Source organism: Gavia stellata, chromosome 31 (assembly GCF_030936135.1).
Source record: "Gavia stellata isolate bGavSte3 chromosome 31, bGavSte3.hap2, whole genome shotgun sequence".
Lineage (NCBI taxonomy): Eukaryota > Metazoa > Chordata > Aves > Gaviiformes > Gaviidae > Gavia > Gavia stellata.
Window position 1 is genome coordinate 1,018,950 of NC_082624.1, and position 12,766 is coordinate 1,031,715.

The window sequence follows — 12,766 nt, forward strand, 5'->3', positions numbered from 1 at the left end:
ATGTGTGCTGCAATTGTTTTGATAACCCCAAGCCATTTCTGTGATTGCTGCAGCAACTGTATCTCCTGTCCCTGTGTTTGAAAGAAGAAAAATATGATTGTTCAGCAGCCATATTTGCTCGCTAGGTGAGGAATACCTGAGGGTTTCTACATCATCGCCATGCTATAAAAACCTTACAGTGCAGTCTTTTGTGTTCAAGTAGTAAAGGCCTGTGGGACAGAGAGGCGGCCATTGGCTTTTCTTGGCAGAGGAAGGAACTTCGAGAGTAGTTGTCAGTGCTTCTACACGCTTAGCTGTGAAAATTCAGGACACTAAAGTAATTCTTTGCCTTTCTATTGCCTTTCATCACAGATCTCAACATACATGTGACTGAGACAGGTCTCTGTTAGCTGACCCACCCTGATGTCACAGATGCACGGAGAAGCAGCTGTTTCTGATGAATAACCCTGTGTAAAAGCAGAGGAATGCTATTAGCCACCTCCTAGAAGTTTAAAAGCATTGGAGAGGACTGGTTTTCTGTTGCCCTGAAATTTCTGTAGCCATTCAGGCATAAAAGAGCACATGTTGAATCCAAATTTTGCATATTCCAGGAATGTGTCTAGGATGTTTTCCATCTTGGGAGACCAGAAAACTCCACCAGTTTACAGTGTCCAGCAAGCACATACTCAGTAACTCTCCCTGGAGTTTTATATGATAAATTGGGGCAATATGTTTCTTGTCAGTGAAGTGTATCTCCTTTAAGATGGAACAGATCATCATTTAAAATGAGGACTACACAGAAAACAGTACAAAATAAGAAATAAAGGACTTTGCTTCTAATTAGGACTAAAATTTGGGAAGGGAGCATGCAGTTAACTGAACAGAGTTTTTGTCCTTATTTACCTTCACTCTTCTGGAAAATACAGAATATGTATTTTTGCTATCCTAATAAGCAGGGTTTTTCTAATAGCATTAACTATGACCCATCTGACCCATCTTTTTTTTTTTCCTTACATATTTATAGTTTTGACCTCCTCTAAGTCCTGTGACAGAGTTACATAGTTTAGTTATGAGTTGTGTAAAGGAACATTTCCTTTTTATTTGTTTCATATCTGCTGTGTCTTCTAAGTACCCATTAAATCCTTGGAGATTTGGTCTACACTTCAAAGTTTCTAATACAAGCAGGAGCCTGTCCCTATTTCTTCATCTGCAATACAATACATTCTTCTTCCTAGATATACTAGTAAGAGGTAAATGAAGTCCAATAGGAAATCTAACTCATACTTTTAAGTTAACCTCTCTTGTCAGCCTGGAAGCAGATCCAGGAATCTCAATTTTAACTCATTAAAACTAGGGGACAAGGCTGTTCCACTCCTAAGACTTCAAGCTGATGTGCACAAACCACATTCAATACAGAATATAGCAGAAGTCAAAAAAGACATGACATCATGGACAAAAAAAGCACCCTCCATTTAATTAACTCTGGTACAGTTTGCAACTGAATGGGGCTGACATGCAGTTCTCCAGGGAATGCATGAAAAAAATGTAGCATCTGCAAAGGTCATTCCTTTTCCTAGGCTATTTCACTTACACAGATAAACAAGGCCAGAATCAGTGGGGTTTGCTCCAAGTGTCTGACCCACTTTCTCTGGAAGACTACATAAACGAAATCCATTTTCTGGATGAAAGAAAAACATCATAGCTACTTTCAGCTACATCCAGAAGCCCTTGCTCTCACTCACTGATTGCTAGTGAATTTTCTGGTTAAGTAAGACTATGTCCTAAAGACCTATTTCTCCTTAGCTGGGCTGAGCCAACTTTCTTTGGAAGAGGTGACATGGGACCAGGGAAAAAGCAAAGGAAGAAGTCATTTTATTGAGTTAATGACTTCCCACGCAGGACTGGGGCAAAAAACAACAATGCCTTCTCTGCATTAAGTATCTGCTGTGGTCTGGAACAAAGGGTGCTGAAGTTGGTCAAGATTAATGTAATTGGCCTCTGGATCTGGCCTTAAGGAAACGCATTAGCAAGTAAAACGGTTTGGGAATCTGAAGTCTGAAGTCTATGCATATCATCTAAAGGCAACTGGAACAGTGAACTGCTGTGGGTACTCTGGATGATTAAGATGACTGTCTTTATCCTCCCGCTGCCCTTTCTGCACAGCAATTGCAAAGTCAGGTTCTGTTATTTACACTATTTTAAACCTACAATAACAGCGCTACCTCCACATGTTTTGGATTGATTGTGCTATAAATGAAGACACTCATTTGTGACAGCATGCATGGATTCAGAGCTTGGATGTTAGACACCACATTAAGCTCCAATAAATTCAGTGAAACTGTACCACTTTATACTAGGGGAGTGCTTGCCTCAGTAGCTCAGATCCGAACCGAAGACAGGGACTGCAGGGCCCACAAGCAACTTCTGCCTGCACGTTTGTGTCTCTTTCTCTCTGTTTGTCTCAATAATGTTTCAGGTGATTCATGACACCGTGCTCCCCCCTCCCAAAATCATCGTAACTGCAGAAAAACTGTGCCTCGGGCGCATGGGAGTGGGTGAGAATCAGAACACGTGGACCTTTGGAAGTAATCTCCATCAAGCCAACGTGCACCATGTAATTCTATGACTCTTCAGGGTTGCTGTAGTCTATGCATTTCCTTCCCTCCTCTTCCTCAGCTTTAGCCATGATTTTCATGTGGTTTTAATATATATTTTCTGTATTTTCTCCATCCAGCTTTTTGTTTCCAAAACTTCTGGTCAGCTGCAGTACAGACTGAGAGCCAAACAAATTGCTGGGTTCTTCCATGCTTCCTTCCAGAAAGCAGCTTTAAAGTTAAAACTGGTGTTAGATGCTTAAATACCAACACCTCATTTATATGCCAGCCACACCCCTGTATTTAAAAAAGCTGCAGTATAAAAATGAGTACGATGGTGTATATATTCTAAGTGGGAAATTAACACAGACCAGCTTCTCATTCCCTCCCCGCCTCAGGCCACACTGTATGGATGCATAAGGGAGGCAAAGACTCATGTTTACCTCATAAAACTGTAAGGAGATGGGATGTACGAGCATGTGGGGAATTGCTTTGAGTCTCAGAGTCTCAGCTGCACCAGGGAGATATTTCCACTCATATCCTCTGCATTTTATCCCCTGGACTGCCCTAGCTAAGATTCAGCCCAAGGCTCGGGGCAGGCTGGCTGTAGCAACCACTTCAGCTGTGCCAGGGCTAATCTTTCATGCAGATCCTGTTCAGGTGCAAAGCATGGCCCAAATACAACTCACTCAGCCTGCCAATTTTAAGCGTCTATGGGAGATACCGGCTCAGCGTGGTGCTTCATATTGGTACAGGGAAACTGTCCCAGCACAGACAAGCCTTCCAACTATTGCATTAATTATGCCCTCACTATACATCCAAAACACTTTAATGAGCTCTATTTCCAAGCCCATCTAACAATATGCCTGCAAAATCCTCCTTAAGACAGTTTTGGAGGCTTATTATCTATTTGGCTTACATTTATACTAAAATCTGTTTGGTTTACATCAATATTAAACCTAAGCCTTATGTTGGCCTCCTACCCGGAACAATTTCACCCTTGGGCACCTAAATAGCCTCTTGCACACACAGTGACTACTATGATCCCTTGGACTCCTTCAGGTTATGCTGTGTTCAGGAAAGAGGAGGAACAGGAAAACAACAGCAAAATGCCCACTAACAGCAACAAGGCCAGGATCCGGCATCTGCTGTTTTACAGATATGCTCTGCTCAGGCAAAGTGGGCTCATCCTGCTATAGATGTCTTTGTATCTGCCATCATTCTTCTAATGCGTACAGTGTTGGAGTTGTCAGCTTAGCAGAATTATCTTTGTTTTCTGTTGTGGAATAAACATCCATGAAACCTCTTGAAGAGGTTAGCACCTGGCTCCCATGCTTTTATAATATCCCCCCCCCCCCCCCCCCCCCCCGCCCCCCAGACACTTTGCCTGTGCTGGTGTCAGGCACAGCAAATACCTAATTATTGTTCTGATCCACTAAGCAACAATTGCATCTACTGTAAACTGAGTGGTAGATTCCAGACTTCATCCTAGAATACTTCTGAGACCAATAAACTTGGATACACTTGGAAACAGCATTTCTTTATGGGTGCATGCCAAGGAGATACTAGGTTCCAGATAAATCTCCAGAGTAAGTCTATTGACTTCAGTCCATTTACTCCAGGGATGAAGCTGGCTTGGTGTCTTTCCTGAAGAACTGCTGGATAATAATGATTCCTATTTAATTAAAAAGTGTGCCAAGAGGAATTTCAGGGTTTAGAAATGTGCTTGTCACTCAGAAACTTATTTATACTTGGTAAGAAAAAAGTTTGTTGTGTTTTTTTCTTTTTCGCCTGGACACATACACAATTATCTCTGAAACATCCCTGGGCTTGAATCCACAGCAGTGTCTCTGGGTCTGCGGTTTGATTATTAGAGGTTATTGCTTGCCTGCCTCTCTTGTCTGTTGTGCAAGCCAGTTCCTCTGCCCTTAATCCACTCTGTGCTTCTGACAGCGCTGCATTTCTTAACGTGCCATTACCAAACCGGTAAAAAAAGCACTGTTCTGCTCTCTTTCTCCCTACTCTAAGCCAAACAGGCTGGGTACTCCTATGTGGATTTATCTTTAATTTTACAGAATCTTTGGGTAAGCAACACACAGTGAGGTATCTTAGCTGCTGATCTACTGCCAAACATACTGGACTGCCATCCTGGAGAGATGGAAGAGATTTCATACAGGCTCTTGAAGTAAAATCTTTCCAGCAAGTAGAGGGATGTGTTTGACTTACATTTGGAAAATATCACTGAGATAGTCCCCACTTGGAGACCTTGCTAAGAGGGAATGTGGGAGGTAAAGGAGGAGAGAGGGTGAGGAAAAGCTTTTATCTACAACAAATTTTTTAAGTACAGAATTTAAATCTGGAAAATATTAAGCTTATAAAGTTTCATGTGGACAAGAGACTCCCTATCTCTGCTGTACCCGCCTTGCTTATCTGGACTGTATTTCTCACACTTCAAGAATGCCGTTATATGACTGCTACCCTCATATCATTCCACTGCAGCAGACCCATACTATCCTTGCAATGCATAGCTCCATATTCCCTTTACTCCATACCCTGCTGCTTTTATTCATGCCTTCTTCTTATCAGCTTCAGCCCTCTCCTGTAGCAGAACCTTAAAATGGCAGCATCACTTCGAGGCTTTCCTCTGTATCACCTCAATTCTCCCCGAAATCCCAGTATAAACATCTGTACAGGGCACATCTCCATTGACTTCTACACAGATACGCCAACAAAGAAGTTGGCCCAGCTTCTTTGGGAACGTGCCATCTAGTTTAGACAAATATCTTTGAGCAACCTACCACACTGCTAATCCTTTATCCATTTTTAGAACTGATATTTTTATTGTTCTGAAAAGTCCAAATAAATATTTTTTCCCTTCTGGTTTTCATCTCAGGGCAGAGGTGCCAAACTACTGTGAAAAGAAGCGTTTTACCCCTAGCATTTCCAGCCAGAAACAGAAATAGACAACTAAGATTCTTCCTGCGAGATTTCCATCCTTGTTCTGGATAGAGAAATACATCTCACCACAAAGACTCATCCTCAAATGTGACTGCTCCTGCAGTTTGTGGCTTCAAAGCTCTCGGCACCGGATCGTAGGTTTGTTACAACATGGTGCAAATTTACAACACTGGGGAAGTGATTTAAAATCAGGAATAATGACAGTGACCCAGAAACTGGAGACACTTTGGGCAGTCTTAAAAGAAGCATCTGAAACATTACGTGCAGCTAGTCACCAAAACCAGACTCCAATTCCGCTGACATTTGTACATCCCTAATTCTTGTTATATATTTGCAGCACAAACAAGACCCAAAGCAAGAGCAGATCTTCACTGTGTTGTATGTTCCACAATAATCAGCCTTTGCCCTGATCTTCATTGGAAAAGGCAGCCCTAGGGGATGATCAGCAGAGATGTACCAGAGTATGACAGGTCCTTGCAGACAAACAGCAGGGTCACGTGTGAGAGAAAAGCTTCTCTGAAGTCCTGTGATTTCCTTCTTGCCTCCCTTGACCTCTTCCTTCTCTCCTGTTTTCCACTGATTTCTGTCTGCATTTTTTAATTTTTAACTCTGTGACTGTGCTTTTTGACTCCACAGAACATTTTGTGAAAAAGCATGGAGGAACGATAATGCTCAGTGAAGTGAAACATAGGCATACTTCTACTGAAACTGTCATTTGGATATTTCAAAGTGCTTTTCAGACATGGTGAGCCAGGGAAAAAAAAGTCAATCTTGCAAAAGTTTGCACACTTAGAAATGTCTTTTCCTTGTACCTGAGGCAGAAGAAAGACTCCAGCCTGGGTTCAGCATGCCTGCCCTGTTACAGGAGCCATTGAGCACTGGGATACTGACACAGGTATTAGAACATCCAGAAAAGCCATTCATTCCTAAAAAGGCATAGCAACTAATACGTTTCTGCAAACATTTCCACTTTTGTGACCAACAAATAAGACTAAAAGGCTCCGGACAAGGTCTGTATATTAGCAACATTGCTATTTCATGGGTATAATCCAAAGGTCAGGCAGATGAAATAGAAGTACAAAACAGTGCCAGCAATGGAGGAAACGCCATCTTGTTCAACGACCAGTCCTATGCTCTTTCTTACTGGAAAACTTTGCCTCCTTCCCACTCATTTCTTACATTCAGGCAACACTGAATTGCTGTTCTGTGCTAGTGATTTCTATCACTTACCACTGTGCAGCAAAGAGGCCAGAACCACCAGAGAAGAACCAATGCCAGCAGGAGGAAGAGGATCAACAAAGCAATAGCCAGGATGGTCCCATCTGACTGGAAGAGAAACACAGAGAGCGTGTGAGCACCACTAACACAAAACTCCCCTCTCCACGGTACCTCACCTGTGCATCCTGCTTGCGGGCATGTACACGTCCCAAAGGCCATTGCCATACTCCATCTATTTTTCAGACAAAATGCAGTTTTCCTCCCTCCCCATACATACAAATGTGGCGCACACACACACCCCCGCCCCTCATTGCAAAGAGGCTGAGACCTCTAGTTCACTTCCCAGAGAGTTATAGGTTTTGTCTTGATTTTCTGAACAACCTCACAAATACGTAAAACATGCATTTCACTTCAGATCAAAATTAATGTCTCCATATTCCTCAGAATATTGTGAAGACTGAAAAATATATATATATATATATAAAAAAAGAGCTCACAACATAATGTTTCATTGCAGTTTAAGCATTGTCCTTTCTTTGCAACTCTTTTCCCCTCTTGCAGAATAAACTTGAAAGCAATGTTAGAATTAAAGTTTACTCCAAACAGAAAACTGGAAGCAAGATCTTGATGGGTCCACGACTCAGGTCATCCTGCTCTTCTTAGTAGTGCTGAGTCAGGGTAGTTCTGCCATGAGTTTTTCAAGGAGATTTGAACATACACACCATCGCAACAGTATGGAGGGGTTTTCCACATCAGAAGCCATTAACTCTAGAAGATCCTCTTCTCTCTAACTGGGATACTTGCCCCTTGTAAAAAGGCATTTGCAATTCTCTGATATCGATTAACAATGCAAACTGCTGCACAAGCCAGCTCAATGTAGGAATCAAAACCGAATGTGCATTACTTAGTGTTGCTTAGATATAACCCAAACCAGATGTTCTTGGCTTCCTGAGGCATGCCATCTTCCCTGTACCACTCCTCCCCAGTATCATCCTATCCCAGATAAGCAAGCAGGCAGTCCTGACTTAAGCCTGTTTGACACGTTCTTGATGTAAGAGCCAGACATCTAAAAAACCCCACCCAAGTGTCAAGATCACAATGCCAGATTAAGGACACATTCAAGAGCAGACTGACCTGTAGGATGGGAAAATTGGGTGCCTGCTTAAGTAACTGTAATTCAATGGCCAGATGATCTCCCATCATACCATAATGAGAAGAGTAATGGAAAAAAAAAAAATCAGGTTGAGAGCATTTTCCAAACTCTCTTCTGGTGTAGAAGGAATTTCTGAAGAACTTGGATCAAGACAACCTGACACCTTTGACACTTGGAAACAAAAGAGAGATAGTCCACACAGGAGAAGAATTCACCCAAGACATGTCTGGAAATGGAACTTGGAACCCAACACAAAATAAAAGCTCATTTGAGAAGACAGAGCTGTACATTTGGTGCGGTTCCTCTAGACAGACAGCATAAAGTCACATCCATCATCTGCAAATGGAACCTGCTGATATTCAACGCTTTAGAAAATGTGATCCTGACTCTTTGCTGCCGTGAAATTGTAGCAGAAATAAAGCTTTTTATGTCTAATTGTTGTCTGCCCCTTTTGCCTCTATATTGAAACAAGTATTTTGTCATAAGAATACTCTAAAATCAGTTTGCAAAAAATCAAAACAAACTAAAGTGGCCTTTTAACTGTTTCATTCTGGGGTTTTTTGGTGGTTGTTTTTTTAACAGAATTTATTTTTACACCCCCCCCCCCCCCCAAGACAATCTGTAAAGACCAGTTTACATCACCCTAACACATCTGTTTCTCTGCAAGGCAGCTGATATGGCCAGCTGGTATTCTGTGTATCACAGCAGCAAAACAGTTTGGAGGACTTAGAAAGCTTTGATTTGCCAAATCGTACATTTCTCACTCAGGTAATGCCTCTTGCTAAAGGCAGTGTTGCCTGGCAAGTCTGCAGCAATAAGCCCTCTTCTGATATCAAAACCAGAACACCACCACCCTCCTCAAAAAAAAATTCTGGTTGGATTAATTCCTTTTCTTATATTTGAACAAACATCAAAATATGCCAGACAAATATGAACTGAATTTTCTGGGCTCAGCCATAGCTACAAAGTGTCAAGCTGAGACCCTTAATCAGGAATTGCAAATCCTACCTTCATCTACTCTGACTGTGCTGTCACTGCTGTAAACTAGGCTTTGAGGAAACCCTAGCAAGTCAGAGCAGGAGAAAGCATATATACACAATATACCCCACTATAATCATCCAAGGTGGCCTGAACTCTGCTTTTTGTTTGTTTTATCTTTATTTTGTCAGTTTCTGCTAGAACTTAGCTATCATTCTGTGTAATATCTATGGTTTTATACAGCTAGAACTATGCTTAGCTAGAAACCGCCCTTATCCAAGCTGAATAATAAATAAGAAGGAAAACATGCCTGCTAAAATAGTTTACAAAAGTTCCACTGACATTTTGAAATCTTTCTCCTAGTCTTATAGCTGGTTAAAAAGGGCTGAAGCATTTGAAGCGTCTGTTTTCATTCCATTATTTTTTTAAATCAAAATTTGGAAGAACAATACAAATGTTCATGGAAACAGTGAACCATGGAATAATTCAATAAGCTGTGTTTAACACTTATTGACTAAAGGCTGTCAATTCAGACCAAGAAAACAACTTTAAAATTAAAGACAAAAAAGATCATTTTAACAGTAAAGTAGTGAATTTTCCATAAAAAACTATCTATGGAGACAAAGCGTGACTAGCCCCTAAATGCACATGGTTAGCTGAAATCGGTACTACTTTCCCATAGGGATTCAGCTTGACTCCTTACACCGAGATAAAACTGTGGTGCCTGTACCCATAGTGAGATCAACAGCCTAAAACTCCATTACACCTGAACGGCTGAGAAAAGCCAGACAACTAAGGTACCCGTCAGGACGCTAAGTGTAAAACATTGGCAACTGGCTTCTTGACAACTGTTGAAGACCTAGACGATGCCTGGAGTCACTGTTTTGAAACGCCTTGCTATAGTATCAAGAAACAGTAATATGAAAAAGAGCAGGCTCATTAAATGACATTTCAACGTGCTACACATTTGAGGTGTTAAAAGTCTACTGTGTAGACTTTGAAACAAATACGCTGGTAGAGAAAGCAAGGCAGCTGTGCCTTGAAGCCTCCTTTTCCCTGCCAGAGTCCCACAAGGGCAAGAAAATGCTACAAGTATTGCTGGCAGTTGAAGTACAATGGAAAACAACCTCTGGAAGATATTGTAAAATACAAAGATATCAAGAAATCTGAAACAGGACACATTAGAGGCATTTCCTCATACATAGGTATATGCACACTCTTTCACTAAGCTGTTATTGTGGAACTGTTATGGATTGTGAGAAGTCAGACTGTGACTGGGGGAATCCCTCTGTCACAAGACAGAAACCTGGCCCACCTCTTGGGCTGTAGGTACTCCTAGAGAGAAGAGGGGAGGGATGGCAAAGTCTGATCCAGTAAATGACATGGGATATTTCCTTACATCTACCCACAAACATTCAGATATGTGCTGTCCTACAAAGGAACGCACTCCTCTAAGGCATGCATACAATCCCTGGGACGATCCTGTCTGGGACAATCCTATCTAACAAAACGGTTAGTATAAGCCAGGTGCATGCACATTCCTCTAACAGCCAGGGAACAGGGAGGACCACTCCAGGGATGGTCACGCCATAGAGGAAATGACTCATCCTCCAGAGTTCTGCTATTGCCTACTGAGATTGCTGCCTAAGACCAAGCACCTAAAATTTTGCCCCAGGAAGCATGTCTGCAATCATGCGGAGAAACAGAGCTAAGACAGAATCTGTGATTTTAAGCCTCCTATTTCATTTTAGACATCCTCAATGCTTCTAACATAGAAACAAATGTAAATCAGTTCATTGGCATTTCAATGGAACTATGGCTTATTTCTGAGGATTTTTCAAAAAACGCTACTATGCACCAGATTGGCATTTTTTGTTGTGTTTGGTTTTGGTTTGGTTTGTTTTTTCCAATCTTCTTATTTTTGTTTAAGATTTTATTTCCTAGTTTCTCACTTTAGTGCACTGGCATTTGCCGCATACATTAGCTATTCCAGAAAGGTAACCTGGAATAACAACCCCAAAGTGCCCAGACCCCCAAAAGCTTTGACTACTGCCGTTCAGGAGTGATGAATGAAGTACTAGGTGCATCTAATAAATGTGCTCATGTACTGCAGCTGACAAAGTAATGCGCTGTTGATTTATAGGGAGAGGGAGATGGGTAACATGCATGCTTGTTACCACAGCACTAAATGGATTTAACTTTAAGCATGTGTTTAAATATGCTGACTTCATGCTGTGCCTAAGAGGGATGGACTTCTGTTAAATACCTGCATCAAGTGCTTGGCTTTAGTAGGCCTTGAAGGCTGGGTTCATGAAAGGATTTAGTCCTAACTCCTACAGACTTCACGGGAAAGTAAGAAGCCTAAATACTGCGTTTAACCTGGTTCTGCACTCACTACTCCAGCAAACAGGAGTGATGCACTCTAACAGCTAGCTGCTCTCAGGACTACAGGCAGTCTATCAGTCCCCTGTGCTGTGCAGAAGGGCTTGTGGAAGGCTTTCCAGCTCTTCACTGCAGCAGCCCTGTGATGTCACCTCCAGGGCAGGCTGGAAAGCTGCCGTCATCACTGCGTCAAGGCTAGGAGTGCAGAGCCATCTGCACTGCTACCAAGAATTGGGAACAGTGGCGTGAAGACAGCCATATAGCCAAGTCTCACTTCAGAGTGATTCTACAGTAATAACAACTTAAATAACACTTACCACTGCTAAACCTTAGGTGCTTTACAAAGAGAAGAAACATGGTTCATGTCATTCCAGGGACAGGGAAGATGAGAATATCTCCTGTATCCCAGTTCTTTTTTACATTTTCCAAGCAGGAAGAGCAATAACATGCTGAAAGCCTCCAGAGGTGTTAGTAGGAAAAGAATGAAGTGCTTTTAAAAAGCTTTGTGAAAATCTTGACTACAGTTTTGAATAAGCATCCAAAATCTGACAAGGTTTTCTCTCTGGAGAGAAAGGGGAAACAGTTTTAATGTCCTTTAGTCAATAGGGGAGGGGAAGACAAAGGATGACCCTGCCTTTTCACACCAGAGAGACAGTCAGGCAGCTTTTATTGTGAAGGAAACTCTCTATTTCTGCCCGACTCTCCTGGGGACTCCTCCCACCACAGCAAGAGAAACTGATGTCTATCATACATTAAAAATCCCGTGTGTGATAAAATAAAACAGAAACAATCTGGCCTAATTTCTAAAAGGAAATGAAAACTCACTGAACACACTGCTCTGCAATGCTAGCCTCTTTGATCGGTGTCTATGTGAAGCTGCTTGAGCGGGAGCCAAGCTCAGCAGGGGACACGAGCAAGAAACACCTGTTCTAGGTCACCCAGTATAGGTGTGCTCAGCTCCTTTTTTCCAAAGTTCACTGTGCTGTGAAATGAGGTGCCCCGCTGGCAATGATCTGTTTCCCTCTTCTCCTTCCAGAGCTGAAAGGAGATGAGAGCCTGCTTACAAAAGACTTTTCCAGCATCCTATGTTATTTGCTTAAAGCCCAGTATAAACACCAGTGAAGCCTCACTTCACCACATGCTGTATAAACCCAGAGCAAAAGACAACCCTTGCCCTGAAGAGTTCACACTCCAAAGAGAGCAGACAAACACATGGTGGGAAGGAGGAGCAATCATTACTCCCTCTGTTACAAGGATCTTTGGTCAGGAAAAAAAAATTTCTAATCCCCTATTGCTGTGCTTATGCTTATGAAAACAAGCTGAACTTTTCCTTAAGAAGAAATACTTAGAAGTTGCCAGCTAAACAGAAATGTTAGCAAGACTTCTGAAAGGCAGATATGGCAGAACTAATGGTAGAATTCAAGGTTCTCCAGTCCCGGGCTAGTGCCTCACCCGTAAGGCATTGCATCGGCGATCCTGCATTGATTACAACAGGGTCTAGTGG

General features: G+C 42.0%; 1 protein-coding gene across 1 annotated transcript in view; it reads right to left on the bottom strand.

The window, feature by feature from the left end:
- The window catches only part of ANTXR1 (ANTXR cell adhesion molecule 1), a 105,795-nt gene that overhangs the window by 40,123 nt on the left and 52,906 nt on the right, over positions 1–12,766 (bottom strand). The window contains exon 13 of the mRNA XM_009817077.2: positions 6,762–6,857. Within this exon, the coding sequence (XP_009815379.2) occupies positions 6,762–6,857 (96 nt within the window). The remainder of the gene's footprint in view (positions 1–6,761; positions 6,858–12,766) is intronic.